General features: G+C 40.0%; 1 protein-coding gene across 1 annotated transcript in view; it reads left to right on the top strand.

Annotated features, from left to right (window-relative positions):
* vwf (von Willebrand factor) overlaps positions 1–23,987 on the top strand; it is a 67,517-nt gene that overhangs the window by 5,456 nt on the left and 38,074 nt on the right. The window contains exons 5-18 of the mRNA XM_088340281.1: positions 1,317–1,525; positions 1,782–1,903; positions 5,685–5,904; positions 8,851–8,973; positions 9,045–9,156; positions 9,227–9,273; positions 10,978–11,114; positions 12,654–12,792; positions 16,578–16,678; positions 16,755–16,950; positions 18,305–18,520; positions 20,074–20,320; positions 21,915–22,012; positions 22,356–22,507. Coding sequence (XP_088196407.1) covers positions 1,317–1,525; positions 1,782–1,903; positions 5,685–5,904; positions 8,851–8,973; positions 9,045–9,156; positions 9,227–9,273; positions 10,978–11,114; positions 12,654–12,792; positions 16,578–16,678; positions 16,755–16,950; positions 18,305–18,520; positions 20,074–20,320; positions 21,915–22,012; positions 22,356–22,507 — 2,119 coding nt within the window. The remainder of the gene's footprint in view (positions 1–1,316; positions 1,526–1,781; positions 1,904–5,684; positions 5,905–8,850; positions 8,974–9,044; positions 9,157–9,226; positions 9,274–10,977; positions 11,115–12,653; positions 12,793–16,577; positions 16,679–16,754; positions 16,951–18,304; positions 18,521–20,073; positions 20,321–21,914; positions 22,013–22,355; positions 22,508–23,987) is intronic.

Raw genomic sequence — 23,987 nt, 5'->3', positions numbered from 1 at the left:
CTGTTTTTCCATCCTTGACACCGCCATCGCTTGCTACAGGTGATCCACTTCCGTGTTCGGACCATAATCCGAGTACGAGAGCGACTTGCTTCCGCGCCTAGCGAGCACCGGATCGTGGGCACAGCCCTTCCTCTTTCCTTTAATAAAACTTGTGAGAAACGTAACGCAATTGGGTCCTGTTTGCGTTCTGGTCCTGACAAATACGTTTTATTCTATTCTATTAAATCCGTAAAAATTACACCTACATTGAAGTTGATAAAACACAACAATGGGGCTTTTAAATGAAGAGGAACTCATTTTGCGAAATGCAGCAAAAAATCACTTCAGTAAAATCAAAGCACATCTAATATTTAAATACAAGTCTGTATTTAATAATTTTGGTATTCTTTTCCAAAGTCGCTCCTCCATATTCATGAACAAAGCAATACAATTTGCCCACGGTTCTATCTGAATCAGAACGTTCTAGACAGGAGGGTGTGTATTCATTCAAGAATTTAATAAATCTGGATCCTCAAACCCAATTTATCTGGGTGATCCTGGAAACAGAGTTAGGTTGAGGCTGGCCCGCTTTATGTTTTTCATAAGAAAAGCTATGATAAAATTATTCCAATATTCTCAAATATCTCTATCATTTTAACACAAAATAAGATAAAGGTAAAATAAAAAAAAATTCTAACTACTGCAACTGGCTGGCAACCAGTTCAGTGTACCCTGCCCACGGCCCGAGGATAGCTGGGATGGGCTCCAACAGCCCCGCTACCCAACTGCGGTGCAGATAATGGATGGATCGATAGATTTTATAACTAATAAGGAAATCAATCAATCAGGAAGTAATAAACACTATCTGCATCTTTTGAAACCAATCAATTCAGGCCAACCGGGCTAATGCTGGCCCACCCAGGATTGGGTCATAAGTGTTAAATGACCTGAGGCAGCTCAAGAAGAGACTTGCCTAACAGTCCAATGCTTAAGGTCACTGGACTTGTTTTAAGGGTTCACACCAAATAGAAGCCCCTGAAATGATGTCTCTGTGTGGGTTTCGTTATTTGATTTGATTTGACTCAAGTGCTTTTATGTCAGACTTATCCACTCATACATTAGTGGACTTAGCTAAGTACACTTTTCCACTTCCATTTATAACATTCCTAATATTTTTTGTGCCAATAAAACTATTTGTTGGCTTAAGCTGTACATGCTCAAGACACACCACAGGAAATGGTGTCTTTACGACCCTAGTGGTTAAGGGATCTACCCACACACCCACATCTAAAAAAAGCAATGTTAGCTTACATTGCCTCTTGTTTTTCTCCATGCAGCCTTTCCCTCCCGTACGCATCACACTCAGTGTTTGCTGGCCAGGAGCTAGGCTTCTACAAGCTATGGAGCGAAGAATTTGGTTTCACGGTGACCCTCGACAATGCTGCCAACATCGCCCTGACACTCACCAAAAAGCACGCCAACCATACCTGTGGCCTATGTGGAAATTTCAATGCAGAAACATCTGACGAATACACTGCTCAAGAAGGTATGTTGATTTCATGCTAGTTTGTAAAGCCACCCATACTCTGTCTTGATTGTTTGGTCGGGTATGCACATTCCGACCTTTTTCCCGAGACTTTCGGAAACAGTCAGAGTCAACGGGGCTCAGAAACAGGAAGATAAACTATTACATACAGGAAAAAGATAACACATTAAAGAGAAAACCCCAAAACAAATTAGAGTGGTGGCAGCATGTGATTAATGAGTTGGATGTTGTCTTTATATGATTTGCATCATTCCAGGATTCCTCACTGAGGAAAGCTACGATTTTGCAAACTCATGGGCAGTGAAGGGAGCAGGTCAAGTCTGCAGACGTGTCTCTACTCCAAATCTGTCCTGCAATAGTTCTAAAGAAACTTCAGAGGTAGGTCTTAAACAAATACACAAACCCGCACACCGACACACTAAAAGATACTAAGAAAAACATCCTTGGCTTAAGCCAAGAAATTAATCTGGGACAGTTGTTCTCAAATGAGGGTGTGCAAATAAATCATTAAAAAATCATGCATGGTGATTTCTGGACTTTTCTTTTTAGTTTCTCTCGCTCACAGTGGACTTGCACCTACAATGACAATTTCAGACCCCTCCATGATTTCTAAGTGGGAGAAAAAGAAACATAGCAGGGTGTTCAAATACTCATTTTCTTCACTGTAACTATAAAAGTTAACTTGAAAGAGTATATATAATGAATTCGAAATCACAGCATTTGCTTAAAAAAAATAAATCTTTACCAAATACCTGGGCTTACTTTTTTCATGTCTTTTTTTCTATCCATCTATCTATCTATCTATCTATCTATCTATCTATCTATCTATCTATCTATCTATCTATCTATCTATCTATCTATCTATCTATCTATCTATCTATCTATCTATCTATCTATCTATCTATCTATCTATCTATCTATCTATCTATCTATCTATCTATCTGTCTGTCTGTCTGTCTGTCTGTCTGTCTGTCTGTCTGTCTGTCTGTCTGTCTGTCTGTCTGTCTGTCTGTCTGTCTGTCTGTCTGTCTATCTATCTATCTATCTATCTATCTATCTATCTATCTATCTATCTATCTATCTATCTATCTATCTATCTATCTATCTACAAAACTCAATTCCAATGAAGTTGGGAAAGTGTGTTAATTGCAAATAAAAATTGATCCAAGTAAATTGCAAATTCTTTTCAACCCATATTTAAATGAATGCACAGCAAAGACAACATATTTATTGTCTTCACTCATAAACTTTATTGTTTTGGGAGAAAATCATCAACTCTGTAATTTGATGACAGCAACACGTGCCAAAATAGTTGGGACAGGTGTCAATAACTACTCAGAAAGTGGATGAATGGAAATCAACCAACTATTTGCAGGTGAACAGATGAATTAGCAACAGGTGAGAGTTGTTACTGGGTATAAAAAAGGGAGACCCGAACAAGCTAAGTCATTCACATGCAAGGATGGGGCGAGGTTCACCTCTTTGTGAACAACTGCGTGAGCAAATTGTTGAACAGTTTAAAAACAACATTCCTCAAAGTACAATTGCAAGGAATTTAGGGATATCATCATCTACAGTCCATAATATTGTGAAAAGGTTCAGGGAATCTGGAGAAATCACTGTGCGTAAACGGCATGGCCGTAAACCATTATTGAATGCCCGTGACCTCCGAGCCCTCAAGCGGTACTGCATTAAGAACCGACATCAATGTGTAAAGGACATCACCACATGGGCTCAGGAACACTTTGGAAAACCACTGTCAGTCAATACAGTTCGACGCTATATCCGTAAGTGTGGGTTAAAACTTTATGTTGCAAAGCGTAAGCCATTCATCAACAACATCCAGAAACGCCGCAGGGTTCTCTGGGCCCGAGCCCATCTAAAATGGACTGATACAAAGTGGAAAAGTGTTCTGTGGTCTGATGAGTCAGTTATCCAAATTGTGTTTGGAAATTGTGGACGTCGTGTCCTCCGGTCCAAAGAAGAACAGAACCACCCAGACTGTTATGCACGCAAAGTGCAAAAGCCAGCATCTGTGATGGTATGGGGGTGCATGAGTGGCCAAGGAATGGGTAACCTGCACATCTGTGAAGGCACCATTAATGCAGAAAAGTACATTCAGGTTTTGGAACAAAGTATGTTGCCATCCAAACAGAATCTTTACCATGGGCGCCCTTGCTTCTTCCAGCAGGATAATGCCAAGCCACACACTGCACGTCTCACGACAGCGTGGCTTCGTAGTAAGAGGGTGCGGGTGCTTGACTGGCCTGCCTGCAGTCCTGACCTGTCTCCCATTGAAAATGTGTGGCGCATTATAAAGCGCAGAATAAGACAAAGGAGACCCCGGACTGTTGAACAGCTGAAGCTGTACATAAAGCAAGAATGGGAAAGGATTCCACTATCAACGATTCAACAACTAGTCTCCTCACTTCCTAAACGTTTATTGAGTGTTATTAAAAGGAAAGGTGATGTAACACAATGGTGAAGAAGCCCCTTTCCCAACTACTTTGGCACTTGTTGCAATTATAAAATTCTAAGTTTATCATTATTTGCTCATGGAAATAAAGTTTATGAGTTTGAACATGGATAATCTTGTCTTTGTGGTGTATTCATTTAAATATGGGTTAGAAAAGGTTTGCAAGTCATTCTATTCTAATTTTACTGACATTTTAAACTTTTTCCCAACTTCAATGGAATTGACTTTTGTATCTATCTATCTATCTATCTATCTATCTATCTATCTATCTATCTATCTATCTATCTATCTATCTATCTCGCTTATCCGGGGTTGGGGCTTTTACTATATTGCAAGTATTTTTTTCTAGTAAAATAATAAAATGTATATTTTCTTATCCTGTGATTAGTACGCAAACAGTCCATTACATCCCCTGTTCACTGCCCAAAGTCTGCTGAAACGGGTTCAGGCACCCCCACGACCCAAGTGAGGATAAGTGACTGGAAAAAATAAATAAATTAATGAATTATTATCTTATTTTATTCAAAACATTCCATGAAATGTGCTCATTTATATTTCATTTGCCATATAACATTTTCTCAATTTCTGAAATATTGGATGTTTCCCTATTTTACTGTATTTTCAAAACAAAATAAATTCTTATTAAACTGCTACATCAAATAAGTTAGAAAAATTTAAGTATTTTTTTTTTTATATTTATCTAGATCATTTTAGGAATTATAATATATACTGTAACTAAATATGATTAGTTTGTAGTAAAATAAGCACGTAATAAAAACTATATATTACAAATATAACAATATCTCATCTCATCTCATTAGCTGTACCGCTTATCCTTATTAGGGTCGCGGGAAATATAACAATATATGAATATAAAATAATACAAATATCGAAATGGAAATGTACATACGATGAGCAAAATTATTTGTCACTTTCCATTTCAGAAACTGATAACTGACTCTTCTGTTTTTATTATTCGGAAAATGTACAGAATATTTAATAGGATGCCAGTTCCTTATTTCCTGATTTTTTACATAAATGTCGCCAATCATGTAGCTTTTGATTGATTTCCACACCCTTTAGGGTTGATCTATTTTTGTAACCTTGAAGATTTAATAAAAAGAATGCGCTCAGCTTAGGAAAGGAATTCCTTATCTAAAGGCGACTCTCGCTGTTCTCTTTGCCAGTCGAAAACCCATTTATGTTTTCTCTCTTTATTTTGAGTGTCTTGATTATCTTTTTCTGTTTTTTCAAAAGAAAATGGCTCTCAAATCAAAATGACCAGTAATAGGTGTCATTAGGGGAATATTCTTTTTTCAAGGAATGCCAGGTGTCGTCAGTGCAGCACTTGTTTGCTCAACAAATATTTTACTTAAGGAACATTGTTAAAAATGTTGAGAAATACTGCACTACGACAGAAAAAACAAACTTTCCAACTTGCAATTTTTGGGGCAGATTTTTACATTTTGTCAAAACTAAAATACAAACTTTTCGTATACAAGCAGTCGTAAAGATATTTCTTCAAAATGTAGTCTCACCGTAGAAAAATGAGGATGCATTATAAATTATAACTTATTTTTGGAAAATGTTTGAATTAAAAATCCTCTAAATTCCATTGAGGACTTTATCTTATTTACAATTCCCTGTTTTTCCTTAATGTAGCAGAGATCTTTATTTTCCCAGATTTTGTCCAGCTGCAGCGTGTTACAAACATCTGCAGTGTTCCTGCACTGCGCCCATTTGGTCTCACCCGAAGCCTTCCTGGCCGTGTGCCAGGAAGAAGCGTGCCATTGCGGCGAGGGTGACGGCGAAGACTGCTACTGTCCCGTTCTTCTCGAATACGCCCGCACCTGCCATGCCCATGGGATGCTCTTACGCGGGTGGCAGCAGGAAAGTGAATGCTGTAAGTTGGCAAATATACAGAAATACTGTGTAGTTCAGGAGGAATTTATTCTTGAGGGGACATTTTTTTTCTAGCCTTTTAAGACGTCAAGTCAAGTCATGTTTATTTGTGACGCCCTTAATCACAGAGTCTCAAGGGGCTGCACAGACCACAGATGAATGCAAACCACATACTATTATTACACCATCCCCTGATCTAAAACATACATACAAGGAAAAACTCAAAAACCTTAACATGAGGAAAATGAAGAAACCTTGAGAGGGGCTGCACATGAGGTAATCCCCCTTCTAGGATGACCAGGCTGCAATGGATGTTGCAATAACAAATATTACACAGATATTGTCAACACAAAATATAGGTTATTCATATGCTATAGAATAGAAATATGTTTTAAGCTTAGATTTAAACATTTCCACTGAGGTTGCAGATTGAATCTCAGGGGGAAGAGCATATCACTCAAAATAGGGAATTACTCTTGATCAGGATTCTCAAACCCAATTTACCTGTAGGCTCTTGGGAACAGTCAGGGTGACGCTGGGCCGCATCACATGTTTTACAAGAAAAGCTCTGAGAAAAACATTCCAATATTTTCAAATATATTTTTCATTTTAACACAAAATAAGACGTAAAATAAACAAACATTTGATAATGAATAAGGATATCAAAAAATCAGGAATAAATACCTAAAGTGATAATAATATAGGATATAGTAACAACTGAAGAAACCACAAATACTTGCTTACTAGAAAAAATAATTATTTTTATTCTATTCAATTGCATGTATTAACATTTCTTTACGTTTTAACTTTCTAAACAAGAATGAAACAGTGAATATAAACTGTTTTGAACACGGCTCCTCTTGTCTTATTATATAGAAAACGACCAAACAGAAAGGTTGCAGACAAATATTAAAAAGCTGACAGATATTATTAGTTTTAATGGCTTTCTGGTTGTGGGAAAGCTTAATGGACAAAGTGTATTGTTTTACTTCACATTGAAAGGCAATAAAAGAGATTTGTCTACCTGTAAATGCTGTAAATATGCACTCGTGACCGTAGAACTCAGGTATAAACAGAATAAGATTAACAATAAAGGTTTCGTTTAGCTTTTAATTATTTCCCACCAGCTATGCTTGTTTAATTGTCTGTACAGTTTTATTATCATGTGAACGCAACATTGCTGTGAAATTTTTGTATTTAAGTGTATGTGTTTTGTTCAATGAAAATTTAAAAATATCTTAAAAAAAAAAGGCTGAAAAACGACGCAAAAATACTTAACATGAAAAGCGACCAAAAAAGGCTAAAAGATGACTGAAAAAATGACAGATAAACCGACCGGCAAATTACTAACATTTTAAAAATGTTAAAATGTACTGTCCCTGCTCTTTTGGCGCCAGCTGCTGCTTGTTACCTGATTGGTTCCCCGTCCTATTTAAGTTCCGTCCCCCACTCGCCTGTTGTCTGTCCTGCAGCGAACCTCTGTTTTCACAAGGCAAGCATATTTGACTCTGACTCTCGTCGCTCCCGTTTTTTCACCCGTTTTCCGCATGTCCGTTCCTGATTTGCCCGTTTGTCTCCTACTACGACCCGCTTTTTGACTCCGATCACGTTTTGATCTCCCGTCCCGGCTAACGACTCGTTTTTTTACCCCGACCACGTTCTGCTCTCCTGTCCAGTCTAACGACCTGTTTTTCCGTCTACTACACTACGATCTACCGCTCCGGAAGATCCACTTCCGCATTCGGAACACCTTTGCGATTTTGTGAGTGGCTTGCTTCCCGCGTCCAGCGAGCACCGGATCGCGGGCGCTGCCTTTCTCCTATATCTCAATAAACCTGTGATTAACGTTACGCATCCGTTCTGGTTGTGACAACTACTACTAAAAAGCTAGTGAAAAGTGTAAAGAAGTGCTGAAACAAAACTAAATAGTACAAAAAAGTCCCGAAAACATGAGAAAGTGCTGAGATGTACTGAAAAATAGTAAAAAGTAGAATGGAATAGAATAGTATAAGTAGCTTTAAACAAGCACGTGTTGATTCTGAGATGGACTGAGGATAGAGTTTGCGATAAAATATACCACTTTTTCATGTTTAAAGGTTGGCATGTATGCTTATATTGTTATTGTTATATTATTTAATTGGATAGAATTATTATTGTCATTGATATTAACGTTGTGAAACATTTTATGCAAGAGATTGCACATGGCACTCCATGGTAAACATGCCATAAAGACTTTAAAGACAAAAAGGATAGAATATTATTAGGATAAAGGGAAGAAAAGTTATCTAGAATGTTCTGCTTGGAGACAGGGGCAGCAAGGCCGCGCAGTGGTTAGCACGTGTGCGGCACAGTTCTGAGGTCATGAGTTCAAACCTCCTGTGTGGAATTTGCATGTTCTCCCCGTGCTTGCGTGGGTTTCCTCTGGGCACTCTGATTTCCTCCCACATTCCATAAACATGTTAGTCAGGTAAATTCAAATTGTCCCGAGGAGAGAATGACTAAGCGAGTTGTCTGTCCCTGTGTGCCTTTTGACTGGCTGGCAACCAGTTCAGGGTGTCCCCTGCCCACTGCCTGAAGATAGCTGGGATGGGTTCCAGCACCCCCGCAACCCCACTGAGGATAGGCGGTGTAGAAAATGGATGGAAGGATGCTTGGAGACTGGCCTAAGTTATAACAATAGTGCAATGTAATGAAAAATAATAGTGCATCATAACAATTGTGTGATAAAAAGTGGTGCACTAGCATTTTGCGGCAGCAACCAAAAAAAAAACCGTAATAATTAGAATGAAATTAACGAAAATTGAGAAATCAGCCAAAAATATTACAAAAAGAGACCCCAAAACAACCAAAAAATGGCCCGAAAACTGTCATTTTCGAGACCCTTGCTCTAGATTTTAACTTTGTATGCGATGATTCACAGTCTTAATGTGTGTGTTTGTGTGAACAGTCCCCAAATGTCCCATTGGAATGCACTACAGCGAATGCACCAAGTCCTGCTCCACAACCTGCCACAGTCTCAACATCCAAGAAGTGTGCAAAGAAGAGTGCGTGGATGGATGCACATGCCCTGGTAACTCCCCCAGCAACAATTTATGCATCCCCTGGTTCTAGCCTAAGCATGATTGCGCTTGTGCTTCTCAGTGGGTAAAGTATTGGATGGAAACCGCTGTGTGGAGGTTTCACAGTGTTCTTGCGTACACATGGGGCGACACTACCGTCCAGGCTCCACTATCTCTCAGGAGTGCAACACCTGGTGAGTGGATGGATGCGAATGATGAAGAATGCGGCAACTAAATTTGCTTTTTTTCTCCTTTTTTTTAAAGTGTGTGTCAACACGGATCGTGGGAATGTACCAATGAAGGCTGTCCCAGTAAGTGTCAATAAACCACAGTCACCTAAAATGGAATGTATATAGCAGACTGTCAACTCCGGACTTCAAAGCGCAAATTATTAAAAGTCATATGCGCAGATTTAAAGGGGAAACTCAACTTTGCTTCGGTAAAATCCCCATGCGGGGGGTTAAAAAAATATTTTTTAGTAAGGAAAAGTAACACATTGTGCCACGATTTGGACACGTAGTTTGGAGACTGTGTGCCAAGCTGTCAATCCTAATCAACTAGCACAGCAGTCAATAATAATGAAATGGCATTTTCATATACAAAATATTCTCAAAACAAAATTCAATGTACTTATAAATGTCTATACATATGAAAGTTTCAGGTTACAAAGTACCTGAATGAAAAAATATTGCCTCTAGTCACAAAGACGGTTCAGGATACAACGCCAAAAATACAGTACAGTACAGGCTGCCATACGCCGGTTCCAGAGTACCAAATAGCTACACAGTGAAGATGTGTGAATCCCGGCATGCTCTCCGTAACCCCTTCCTGCTCTGTAAACAGTCTACTGTATGGTAAAGCAACAAATAGCTATCTCTCACAATGGAACGCACGTAAGACATGCAGAAAAGAGGACAAGGAGAAAAGAAGAGGAAGATACTTTTACTGGCCATCGAAACAAAGCAAGAAATGTATGAAAAGGGGAAGCGTTTGTGTGATCTCGCTAAAGAATATGGCCGTAATATGTCTATGATCACCACAATAATTAAACAAAAGCAGATGTCATTGGGTCAGTTTTTCAAGAAACGTGAGGTAAAAAACACTACATGATCAGTTGCATGATCTTAAGTTTTCTTGCGCACATGACAAAATGACAGAGAGGAGACTAAGTATTGCTACAACTACATAAAAAGTCAAAGGGCTTTCAAATTTTAATCAGTACAGTACATTGAGTTGGTTTGAAAAATGTTTTCTGTCGCATTCCTGCATATATGTTAAAGCCAATTGAATTAATATACACCTCTGTGCTACTTGATTAAGATTGACAGCTGTGGATACGATTCGCAAAGAAGGCGTCTTAATCGCGACACAATATGTTACTGTACCAGACATTTCCCAGCTGATTCTGCCAAGATCGGTCTTACTCCATTGAAACAGTGGTAATCTTTGTTCAATCATTTATCCACATCACTAATTAGATGATGAGGCATTTGACTTCAGAAGGGAGGCATAGTTATTCTCACATTTACCCAAAGCTTCATTGAAATTCTATACTTTGACATTCAGTTCACTGGGCAGAAATCACTTCATCACCCTCCGCTGGCCCTCGCGATGCATTGTTTGAACTAAACAGTCCGCACCAGTACTAAGCCGGCTGCTAGATGCTGGTTGAGGCAACTCAATGGGGACACCCTGCATCATGTTGTAAGAAGCAGTGTTGAAAATACAGAACAAAAGTAGCTGCTTGTTGTCTGGAATTTACTGTAATATAATCTTATTTTGTACCTCAATCTTCACAGTTTGAGCATACTTAATTTCAAGTGTCTTTTATATAATAAACAGAAGATTCTTTTCTAATACTTTACACTGTAATGTTCTGATATTATATATACTTTTCCACATTACTGATCTTGTTAAATGAAAAATCCTAAAACATTAATCAGCATAATGAAAGTCCTTCATTTGACCTCATTATGCTAATCTGTCCAATCATCCTTTTCCTCCCGTGTCTGCAGGTGAATGTCTGGTCGTAGGGCAATCCCACTTCAAGACCTTTGACAACAAATTCTTCACCTTCACTGGCCCGTGTCAGTACCTGCTGGCAAGAGACTGCGCCGAAAAGAACTTCTCTGTCATTATCGAAAATGTGCAGGTAATGGACGTTCAAGATTTTTGAAAATTATCTAAATTGTATTGCGTATACCACCACATTATAACCTGTAAGGTTTCCTGACGAATTACAGTCAATCATTTATAAAAGTTAGCTATTTACATTACCTTCAAACTGTTATTATGAGACATACGAATTCCAAACTGGACCTGGAGAAAGGCCCTGGTTGCTATTGGATTTTATTCGTTTTAGTTTTTTAGGACTATCATTTAAAAACACTACCAGATAATACCGATATTTAATAAAGTGGAGGGAAGTAGTGATTGTTATTGTTTTACAGTAACACCCTTGCTTGTGTAGTTCCAATTAAACTAGTTATTCTTTAAACCACATGTGTCTAACTAATGGCACCTGCTGGTTAAATGTTAATTTTATGCGGTCCCCAGGACGATTCTGAGAAAAGCTCAAGATTTTAAAAAAGCTGCACTTTTAAATATGTCCACTGATGTCGCCAAAGCCGAGCGCCACTCACAAATTGCCCACTCTAGCTCAATTACCTACTATTAGTCAACCAAAGAACATTGATAAAACCCGTATTTTGCTTGAAATAAAAGTCACGGATGGACTGTTTTGAGGCAATAGAAACAATATTAAATTAAAAAAGAAATAGAAATCGGGTATTTTTTTAGGAAGTTTAGAGAAGCTCCTTTCTACAATACATGTCAAATCTAACAGCAAAGTTCCTATATGCGGGTAAATATTTCTATTAACAAAAAATCATTAGTTTGTCACTTTCTGAATAACGTTCACTGAATTAAATAAACTGGTGTGTAGATTAATTTGATAGTTGCACAGTTGATGATAATAATGATAATAATGATAATAATAATAATAATAATAATAATAATATATTAATAATATTAATAACAAAATATCCAATTTTGTTTCATTTTTTAAAATTCATTTTTACCGACTATACAAGGGGGTACAGTCAATGCTGTTTCAGCAGAGCGTGTGCCAAACGACCTATTTATAGCACCTGGTATTCCCAGGTGGTCTCCCATCCGAGCATTAACCAGATCCGACCCTGCCTACCTTCCCGAAATCGGCCGATCTCAGGCTGGTACGGCCGTAAAAACGACAGGAGATGAATTCTTAGTGAAGGTAATAGTATTGACAAATAACAACCCTTACTCATTGTTTAATAATTGAATCTTACTTCCCTAAATCATAATTCAAATGTGAGCCTGTAATTAATACGTCCTGCCCCCGTGAGAATGGTTTTTCTACCAGGTGGCCGCCGAGATTAAATGAGTTTGATACAACCTGCTTTAAACTTTTGATATTAAACGTGTTGAAGAACTTTTGAGTCAACAAATTATAGAAATCCTTCTCCCCTCTTACAAACTTCTAAGATATCCCTAAAGCAGAGTAGGATAACTTTCCAACCAAGATGGCACAGATATATCGTGTTACGTAAGAACCCAAATGACATCCCTGGCAGGATAATAACTCAGCATCCCCCATCCCTGCCATTTCTTGTGTGCATGTGTGACAGCTTATTATTGAAGTGTCTTTCAGTGTGCAGATGATCAGGAGGCTGTGTGTACGCGTTCGCTGACCCTCAGTCTGCCTTCACTGGAGGGCATGACAGTAAAGCTGAAGCACGGAGGGATGGTTTCTGTCAACGGAATGGAAATCCAGACCCCGATGCACCATGGTACGACATTTTGATGGGAAGCAGCTGTCCTTTGCGACTCAAAGCGTGTGACATGCGAGAACGTACTTCATATAATCTGAGAAGTCGGAAAGCGCGGACCTCTGTCAAAATCGAAGCGTTCAAATCAGTGCAGTGACTACACTACGTCGCTTGGTGATCTTTAATGAAGGAGAGTCACTTAATAAGTTTTTTCCTGGAAGATCTAGACCAGGGGTGGCCACTTATTTAGAGTCGTAGGGTGATTGGGTTAAAACATTTGGACAAGAGGCAGATCTTGGAGACATGTCCAATGTTTTAATTTTTATGTAAAGTGTATATGCAGGCATGTTAGCATTTTATATTTCTTTATATTTGTTTTCAAATATAACCAATTCATCAAATTGAGTCTGAAATGCTAAAATAAAAGCGGTAATTCTGTAGTATTTCTGTAGTATTTCCATAATGGACCTTTTATAGTAGATCTGTTGTATTTTTGTTGTCATGAACCGGAACAGGATGAGGACCCGGATGCGTGATGTTTTTCACACAAGCTTTGTTTTACGCAAAACGGGGCAGTCATGCACATTAACCCAAACGCTAGTGATCCGGCGATCGTTGGGCGGGAGATGTAAGGCAGCAGTCTGGCGTGGAATGTCAGGAAGCCAGAGGACGACGAGATCGATACCAATTGCACGAGCAGACATCGGACAGCTGGGGTCGATACCGGACAGGACGGGACGGACAGGATTTATATCAGGCACCAGAGACTGGTGTCCGATAACAAGCAGGACGAGATAGACGGAAACAATACCAGACACTGGAGATCAAAATTGAACTGGACAAACTAGACGGGAACGAAACTGGAGATCGATATTAAACAGGACAGAATAGACAGGATGATACCGGACAGAAAACACAAGCAGGAAACCGGACAGAGTCAAAACCAACGTCTTGCGGGTGCAGAGGTTCGTTGACGGACTGACAAAGGGTGAGTGAGAGCACTGAGCTTTAATAGAAGGGAAGCCAATCTGTCAACGAGCCACAGCTGGTGCCACACGGGCGGGGCAAATTGGGCGCCTTGGCAACCGTGACATTTGTGGTACTACTGTAGTTGTATTTTTGTTGTACAGTATTTCCATTGTAATATTTCTGCGGAATTATTTATGTAGTATTTCTGTGGTAATGTTTCTGTAGTAGTATTTTCGTATCGTAGTATTTCTGTAGTAGTATTTTTGTAATTTTTCTACAGTTATTTTCTATTTTTTTAGAATCACAGCAAAGTCATATAATATTTCCCTGTTTTTCAGCACTGAATTTGGTATTTGGCTTTGTAGTAATAGTGTTTTCTTTAAACACACAAATGGTAACAAAGTTGGCAGGAAAGACATGTTTTTTTAAATAGTACTTAATTTACGATTGGTTATATTGTTGTTATATTATAACAATTATCGTCTGGCGGGTCGGATAAAAAAGCCTGATGGGCATGACGTGAAAAAATGTCTCACAACAGCAACAGCACAGATTTATAATTAAATGAACCTACATCGTATTTATCACTTGATTGGATGAGCAAGAAAGCAATATCAAATACTCCAGCAGAGGAAAAAAAGGTTTTATTTTTTTACCTTAACTTATAAGCTGCTCTTTTTGAATAAAAAAAACAATAGATAGGTAAAGTCCTTCATTATGAAAAAAGTCGATGCAATTAGAAAAAAAATTGCTTAATTGCTCGAGTTGCAACCAGCTTGCTAATGCTCTCACTAATTCCGTTGATTGGGACTAAAAATTAGAATCCTTGAGGCAAGAGAATTGTGTGCCTCCTTCTGCATTTGCAGACACTACATCAATAGATTACATACATTAATATGTTAATAATGTTCATAAACTAATGTGAAAATTCATCAATTTTGAAAAGGAAATCAAAAAATCGGCAGCCGGCGGCGCAGTGGTTAGCGCTTGTGCGGCACAGTTCATGTCATGGGAACCTGTCGTGGGTTCAAATCCAGCTCCGGACTTCCTGTGCGGAGTTTGTATGTTCTCCCCGTGCTTGCGTGGGTTTCCTCCGGGCACTCCGGTTTCCTCCCACGTTCCAAAAACATGCATTTCAGGTGAATTGGCCGGTCCAAATTGTCCCTAGGTGTGAATGAGTGAATGGGTTGTTTATCCCTGTGTGCCCTGCGATTGACTGGCAACCAGTTCAGGGTGTCCCCTGCCCACTGCCCGGAGATGGCTGGGATGGGCTCCAGCCCCCCCGCGACCCTAATGAGGATAAGCGGTACGGCTAATGAGATGAGATCAAAAAATCGTGACATTCAATGAAAAATAACTTTAACACTGAATGAATAAACATTTAATATATTTTGTCTTTACTATTTCTTATTTTTATTTTCAAGATGACAGGTGAGGCTATAAAACAAAAAACCTGAAAAAACACAAGAAAGTTTGCTTTCACATACTTGGGATACACTTCTACTTCTACTGAATGTTTTTTTAAATGAAAATGTTTAAAAACCTTTTAAGCAAATTAGCCCTACTTTACTTCAAATAGGGATATTTAATACCACATATTTTCAGACCAATACTAATATCCAAATCTTGATTAGTCACCGAAGTCGATACCACATATCACATGCTAATACTATTAGTACTGTACATCCAATTTAATGACTGATACATTTAAAGAAATATCTTTAAATCCTAACATTTTTTTCCTTTAATATTGGATTTGGTTATAATTTTTTTTCACTTTTTTTCAGCTCAAACTTGTCAGGACCAGAACGGAAACAGGACCCAATTGCGTTACGTTTCTAACAAGTTTTATTGGAGGAAAGAGAAAGGGCTGCGCCCAGGATCAGGTGTTCGCTGGACGTGGGAAGCAAGTCGCTCTCGTAATCGGATGGTGCTCCGAACGCGGAAGTGGATCTTCCATAGCGAGCGATGGCGGTGTCAGGGACTGAAAAAACGGGTCGGTAGCCGGGACTGGGAGAGCAAGGCGTGGTCGGGGTTGGAAGCGAGTTGTAAGCCAGAACGGGAGAGGAGACGTAGTCGGGACAAAAAGAGGTCGTAAGCTGGGACTGGAGAGCAGACGTGGTCAGGATCAAAACGGGTGGAAGCCGGAGAAAGACGAGAGCAAAAAACGGGAGAGGTGGGAGTCAGGGTCAAAAAAGGCTTGCCTAGTGTTTACTGAGGTTCGCAGATGGACTGACCCCACAGAACTGACAGTACAGGGTTCAAATAGTGACAGGGAGCCAATCAGAACCCGCGGCGGTTTGCGCCAAATGAGCGGGTACAGCTGATTCCAATCGGTAATCATGACAAAACTAAGCATTGTAAGAGACAAATGTTGAATATGTGCGGCTATGATTAAAATCATTTATTGACAATGTAAACTATGAACACAATATCAACATAGAGTTTAGACTGTAATTATTTGATTTCCATCAAAGTCTCATTTATTATCAGTAACACCAAAGAGTTGTTTCCCTCGTCATGATTTTTTTGTGTTTTTTTTATATCGTTCTGTTTTTATCTTTCTGTTTTTCCCATCTTCTAACATTTGTCTCTGGTATTGTGTGTAAGAAAATCGGATATTGAGATAAAATCGAGTGCCTTTTTATAAGGCATCTTTACCACTGGTAGTCTAGTTAAAGTAAGTTTGCGCTCTCACCGCTGCGACCCAGGTTTGATTCCGGTAGCATCCAATGTTTTGCGATTGTGGCTTTATAAAAGGCTCTAATCAGATGGTAATACCTTATATCAGTATTTGCTCATCCCTGACTTTAAACAGTATGTTTTTCAACTTCCAGGTCGCTTGCAAATCCAAAGATCTGTCCAATCGTCTGTCCATCTAAAATATGGCCATGACCTTCATCTCGACTGGGATGGGAGGGGGCGGGTGCTCCTGAAGGTATTTTCAATCCCTTACGGCATTTTTTTTCTCTTTCCAATAAAAAACTTGAAACACATTGTCTTCGGTCCCACAGCTGGGACCACGTTGGGCAGGGCAGACTTGTGGCCTTTGCGGAAACTTTAACGGTAACCAAGGCGACGACTTCCTGTCCACGTACGGGCTGGTTGAGGCTGATCCGGTGGCGTTCGGTCAGTCCTGGAGGATCAACGGCGATTGCAAGTCTGTCCACAACGCCCCAACTGATCCCTGTGCGGTCAACCCAAAAAAAGGTAAAGGCGCTCGTACACACAAACACACTTGAACCCTCAAACCAGTACACTCTGAAATTGTGAATACTAGGGGTGGTCTATCTATCTATCGACCTCACTCCGCCACCAATTTCCTCACAGCTCCGCTTGTCTATGTCGATAGCACAGTCCTTCTCTCTCTCACCTAGCACTCTCGACCACTAAATTTTTTTTTGCCTGAGAGTGTGGCGGACAGGTACCTTTTGAGGATCTTTCCCTACCTGGAGTGTTGCTGTATCCTGCCTGATAGGCAGAGGGGAGGGCCAAATCTGTGCGCCCACCTCTAACCAGAGGCTAGAAATCAAATAGGCAAACAGGAAGGGCAACAGTTCGTGGACTTTGTTTCATTAACTGCAAAAAGAACCATTGCAGGTGTCATTTGAATGGTAAAATGGTCTGCCACTGTGTTAAAACCACACATTTACATAAAATCAAGAGAGCATTGAGATGCGACCAAAAATGAAAACATGTTGCTGGAAATCCATTGTCTCAATGGCAATAGAGTCAATAAGAGACAATTGACACTTAATTTGCATTACTAAGTAGATTTTCAAAATATTGAGCAATTTAACGTATTTTATTTTCCAGTTAGACAGCATGGGTGCGCTGTGGTTAGCGCGTGTAGGGCACCGTTCTTAGGTCATGAGATCGAACCTTCCTGTGTGGAGTTTGCATGTTCTCCCCGTGATTGCGTGGGTTTCCTCCGGGCACTCCCGTTTCCTCCCAAATTCCAAAAACATGCAAGTCAGGTGGATTGGCCGTAACAAAATTGTCCCTAAGTGTGAATGAGCGAGTGATTGTCTGTCCCTGTGTCCCCTGCAACTGGCTGGCAACCAGTTGTGGGTGTCCCCTTCCCACTGCTTGATGCTCTCTGGGATGGGCTCCAGCACCCCCGCAACCCTACTGAGGAAAAGCGGTGCAGATAATGAATGAATGAATGAGTTTTCTTGTTGACATTGTTATACGCTATTTGTATTTTTGTTACATTGATGTTTTTTGGTTTGACTCTCTTAGCTTTTGTTCTAAAACAGTTGCAATATATTTTTTTCTATTCAATTTTTATACTGTTAATATGTTGGATGTAGTTATTGAATTAAAAATGAAACATTTTTAAGATGTTTCTGCCGTGGTAATCGTAATTTTAAACTGACTCAAGGTGGAGGACTCAATTATTCAATGATCGTGAAGTTTCCGACTAGCGGTAATGGATCAGTATTAATCGATACAACCATGTATTTACAATGAGTACGTGCATTTTTAGCATCTCATTTAGTCTAAGAAAGAAACGTGTGTTAGTTTTCTGCATACAATAACTAATCTTTTTTTCACTTTGTAGTTCGTTTTGCAGAAGAAGGATGCTCAATGATGACGGCCGACATTTTCAGCCCTTGCCACTCCCTGGTCAATCCCGCCCCTTTCATACGCTTTTGCCGTCATGACGTTTGTTCATGTGTGGATGGCGAGGAATGCCTCTGCTCTATAATGGCTTCCTATGCGGCTGCCTGTTCTGCAAAAGGAGTACTACTCCATTGGCGTTCTCCATCGCTCTGTGGTAAGACAAAACAGACTTTTTTTTAACACAACTCACAAAAAGACAGTGAAATTAAGCATTGGGATACAATTTCTGGATGAAACAAAACATTCTAAATTAAATGTATTTTGAATTTGTCTAAATGCAGTTGCAGATTTCTTCACAGAAAAAAAAATCATCAGTAAAGGAAGTAAAATAAACATAGGAATTTGGAAAATCAGAAAAAATATCTGCCAAAGAGTTGATTGGCTCAGTTTATTACTATTTAAAACAATTTAATAGAATTTTAAAAGTAAAACTTAATAAGACCAGATTTTGTTTTTTTTTAATATTTTTTCAATTATCTTATTACGGACCATGGCCAAGCCAAAAACCCAAACACCGAAACAAGTTAGGCACCTCTGCAGCTAAGTTGGTCATGCTTTCGTCCCTCCAGATGAAACAGGACACAAGAAAGCGCCCATGTCACTCGGGTCAGGGTGACACAACACACTCTTTTGTTCAACAGCAGGGCCCGACTGCTTTCACTGGTTTACCCCTGCCGCATCATACAAGAGCCCTGCCCATCCCTTAGAACGTGTCTAGCTTCCACTAGATTTAGACCTCTTTCCTACAGTGCACTCATAACACCATCCATCCACGTCAATCACGGCCTTCCTCTTGGTCTCCTTCCATACTCCAGGGTAAACTTGTATTAAAGATTTCATAGAGAAAAAAAGAGAAAAAGAGGAAGAAGAAAATATATACAGAATATTTACAACTTAGCGCTTAGAGACTGGCCGAAAGTTGTATCAATAGTACAACATTCGTGAATGAAAAAGAATAGTGCATCGTGACAATAGTGCAATGAAAAGAATTGCAAGAACATTTAGCAGCAACAAGATACCCCAAATAAGTCACAAGATATATATTTTTAGTTTCGTGCAACAATATATATTTTCAGTTTAGTTAGCAACACCAAAAAAACAATACACCCAAAAAGTCGCATGATATGTTTTCAGTTTTGTGCGGGTGGGTTAAGAAGCTGTTTCTGAGCCTGTTTGTCCTTGTTTTGAGGGACCTGTAGCGCCTTCCAGAGGGGAATAGAGGTGGTGGGATGTGTCTTTCATAATGTTGATTGCTCTGTTACGGTATAGCAAGCCGGCTACGTCCTCTAGACTGGGTAGTGAGCAGCCGAAGATCTTTTGGACAGTGTTGATTAAATCACTTTATGTTTTTCCTGTCTGCTGCCGTGCTACCAGCATACCACACTGTGATGCCGTATTCCAGAATGCTCTCAAAATGTTTTCAGGTATAGTCCAAACGCACACCTAAACCCCTAAGAAAAATGAAAAAAGAAAAGTTTGTTCGAGCGCGTCACAGAAATGCACGTTAAAAATATGGACCTTGACAGAGGTTGCAATGGTGACACAAGTTAGGAAATAGCATATGCAAATAAAATGTTCTATGTTCCGTACAGTTCCGTAAAAAATACCTAAATTATCTGGTACAAAAACTGTGTTTGCAGATATTGAAAAGAGTCTTGAGTCTAATGATCTGAAATAAAGCCCACTAACCATTATTTTACCCCTCAGAGATGGAGTGCACAGGCGGAAAAGTGTACGAGGCCTGCGGGAGCGAATGTGACCGCTCTTGTCGTTCCCTGTCCGGAGCGGAGGGTGGATGCAGTGGGAAGAGAGAGTGCGAGGAGGGTTGTTTTTGTCCATCTGGAAAATACCTGAGTGACTCAGGAGAGTGTGTGACAGCAGAGAAGTGCTCGTGTCTGCATGATGGACAGCTGTACCAGCCTAATGATGTCTACGCTGATCACAACAGCGTGTGGTCAGTATACAGCTGAGCATATTTTTTCAGTCAAAACGCATATTTAACTCTATTATATGGGATATTTTTCATGTAATGCCATAAATCAGCGCATATACAGAAAAATAATGATCGGATTTCAACGCACAATGTAAAATGTGTACTACTTCACTTTCAATGAGACACTGTGGTCTGCCAATTTATGTTGCACTACATCGGTAGTTCCTTAAATGAGGGTAGGTGGGTTACTTGAAGCAACCCCTGGGGTATGAGATTTTGAAATAAATTTAACTAGAAGCATCCATATTCAAATTAAATCCATAATATCCATCCATCCATCCATTGTCTTCCGCTTATCCGGGGTCGGGTCGCGGGGGAAGCAGCCTTAAAAGGGAAGCCCAGACGTCCCTATCCCCAGCCACCTCCTCCAGCCCACCATCCCGCGGCGTTCCCAGGCCAGCCTAGAGACATAGTCACTCCAGCGTGTCCTGGGTCGCCCCCGGGGTCTCCTGCCGGTGGGACATGCATGGAACAGCTCCCGAGGGAGGCGTCCAGGAGGCATCCTTATCAGATGCCTGAGCCACCTCAAATGGCTCCTCTCAATGCGGAGGAGCAGTGGCTCTACATAGAGTCCCTCCTGGACAATACTATATATGACAGAGCTTCTTACCTTATCTCTAAGGGATAACCCAGACACCCTGCGGAGGAAACTCATTTCAGCCACTTGTATCCGGGATCGTGTTCTTTCGGTCATGACCCAAAGTCCATAACCATAGGTGAGGGTAGGAACGTTGATCAACCGGTAGAGCGAGAGCTTTGCCTTTTGGCTCAGCTCCCTCTTCAACACGACGGACTGTCGTGAATCTATAATAAATATTCTCAATATTATTATTGTTGTTGTTGTTAATAATGGATGCAAATGTCTTAGTCAGATCAGAGGCTTTGCCTGCCACTGGTAACCAAAAATAAACCCAGTCCTATCTGTTTCATGTGGGGACGCAAACCCCAACCCAAATAAAACAGCCTAGAGGAGCCTGGGCACTGCCAGGCTGTACTTTCCCAAAAAACACCACAACAAGTGGTGACCCTAAAACCCAGGCGGTTAAGGGATCCGTGAGATTGGTGACTGAGGATAAACATCTTATATGCAGAAGGTGAGAAAAGAGCAAGTAAAAAATAACCCAATTTTGGTCTCTAGTCGGGTTATATTCTCCCCCCAAAAGGGTCTTTTTACACAAAATAATGTTTTAAACAGCACATATTACGTCACCCCCCAAAAACAGTATTTTTGTTTAAATAAAACCTTTAAAAAAATGGGGGTGTAAACCCCCCAGAATGATGGGTTGGCTTTTGAAAAACTGGGTAGTTTTATCAAAAACAACCCAAAAAAAATCAACAAAGCAGCTCAAAAATGTACATCACATGCATTTAAAACAGTGGTTTGGGTTCCTTTTTGACAAAAATTGTGTTTTGTCTTTTTGTTTTGACGGAAGTTTGATGAGTATATCAGTGAGTCAGCTAGTTTTTTCCTGAAGAAGAAAAAATTTAATTCTGAAAGATTTTCTTCAAATACGTTCATTCACCTTGAGCCACTATTTTGGGGTTTTATTCACAGTTACTGTGAAAATGGATACATGCGCTGCAGCTCCGAAGAAATGAGCACTTTGCTGTCTGATTTCTATTATGATGATGATGACCTGGCAGACTCCAGAGGTAACATTTATTGTTTATACTCTGTGATGGGTGATGCCATGCAATATTTACTTCAAACACAGAAACCTTTCCATACACACTGTACTAGTTATATCCATTCCAATTGTCACACTTGCTGGTGAGAGATTAAAAGCTACTGTTTAACTTCACTTTGGGAAAACAAAGGTGCACTCTTCTGTCCAAAACTTCTTGATGTACCATAGTATTGCATTTTTAAAAAAAAAGGAGTGTGAACCATAGATGGAGCAGAGGTTCACCATGGGGTCACATGGAGGGTAAACAAAGTGCAATAAAAGTCACACAAATTTATGATACCCTTCCTTGTTGGGTTCGGTATTTGCAGAAAAGCGCTCTACAACATGTCCTCCTCCACTGGTCCATGCAAAATGTGGTGTGGGGGAAACAGGCCTGGAATGTGCCAGGAATTGCCAGAATGCAGATCTCCCCTGTGTCTCTCCTGCTTGTATCCCTGGCTGTCTCTGTCCACCTGGCACGGTAGGTAGTCTTAGATTCATGCTTGAAATTCTTTTGATTGTATCTTTGAGAACAAGTCCTGTATGTTGCCAATCTATATATACCTCAAAACAAATACAAGCATGAAAGTTATTCTTAAATTGCTAAACATGCACAATGTGTGTAAATAGTACATGTAATTTTGCATAAAATATAAATAAATATCATCAGTATATTCCAGTTATTTTTTTAGTTAAGCATTTTGAAAAGAGCATGAGGATAACACCACCCTAGCTAGCCAGTCGCCATATTGTTTTATGTGCTAATTTATCCATCCATTATCTGCGCCGCTTATCCTCAGTAGGGTCGCGGGGGTACTGGAGCCCATCCAAGCTATCTTCTGGCAGTAGGGGACACCCTAAACTGGTCGCCAGGCAGTCGCAGGGCACACAGACCACTCACTTGCACAGATAAAACAATTTGGACCAGCCAATTAACCTGACATGCATGTTTTTGGAATGTGGGAGAAAAACCCACGCAGGCACCGGGAGAACATGGATACCCCACTGCGGTAGCTGTGTTTGAACCCTGAACTTCTGCACCATGCAGCTGCGCGAAAACCACCCACCCGTGCTAATTGATATAAGAGTTTATCGATTGTGTTAAGCAAAGTTTTATGTAGTTATTTTTGAGAATGCCTAGGTATTGTGTTGCAGGTGGATGCAATAATGATACAACAAAAGGAACTAACTGGCAAAAATCCCACACATAGAGCCACTAACTGGGACATACATATCAGCAAAAGAAAGTCGCACACTCATCGGAAAAACTCAAGAATAGACACACAGTTAGCTTCCAGGCTAACCGTAAACCAACTACGAAAAGCGAAAACGGCTACGGTGATAAACGTGCAGTCGGACGGGAATAAACCATGTTACACGGTAAAACTTAACACACGGTGGGAAGCCATTGTGCGCCAACCAGAAGAAAATAAAACAGGAAAGCTCTCAGCCGCCCAGACGCTAACGGGGAACGAGCCAGACAAAGTTTTACAAACCGTGACACATGCAGCAAAAAACACAAAGGAAAGCCACAATTGCCTACCTCCAAGGAGAAATGAGCGGTATGCAAACGCTGTTCACTACGATCGCTGTCTGTTTCGGAGGTCGCGTCACATGATGTGTTAATGGTATTTACCATTTTGAAAGTGTTGTGTTCCTTCAATGGCATCACAGCTCTACAGGAAACAAGCCTGATGGCTCAACTTTGAGACTAAAGTTCTCGAGTACCCCGGCGCATTAAATATTTTGCATAATTGAGTACACTACACGTTTTGTACCCAATAGAAAAATTTCGGAATACCTCATTGGCAACTTTCTATAAACAAATTAATCCTGAAGATTCCATAGGTCATAATTTTCCAAACAAGAAAATGCTTAATGGGTTCTGGGTCAAGTCAAGTCAAGTCACATTTATTTATATAGCCCTTAATCACAAAAATGTCTCAAAGGACTGCACAGGA

This window comes from Urocampus carinirostris, chromosome 7, assembly GCF_059441175.1.
Source record: "Urocampus carinirostris isolate Australia breed hairy pipefish chromosome 7, RoL_Ucar_1.0, whole genome shotgun sequence".
In the NCBI taxonomy this organism is placed as follows: Eukaryota; Metazoa; Chordata; class Actinopteri; order Syngnathiformes; family Syngnathidae; genus Urocampus; species Urocampus carinirostris.
This window is presented reverse-complemented; position numbering and strand designations above follow the sequence as displayed.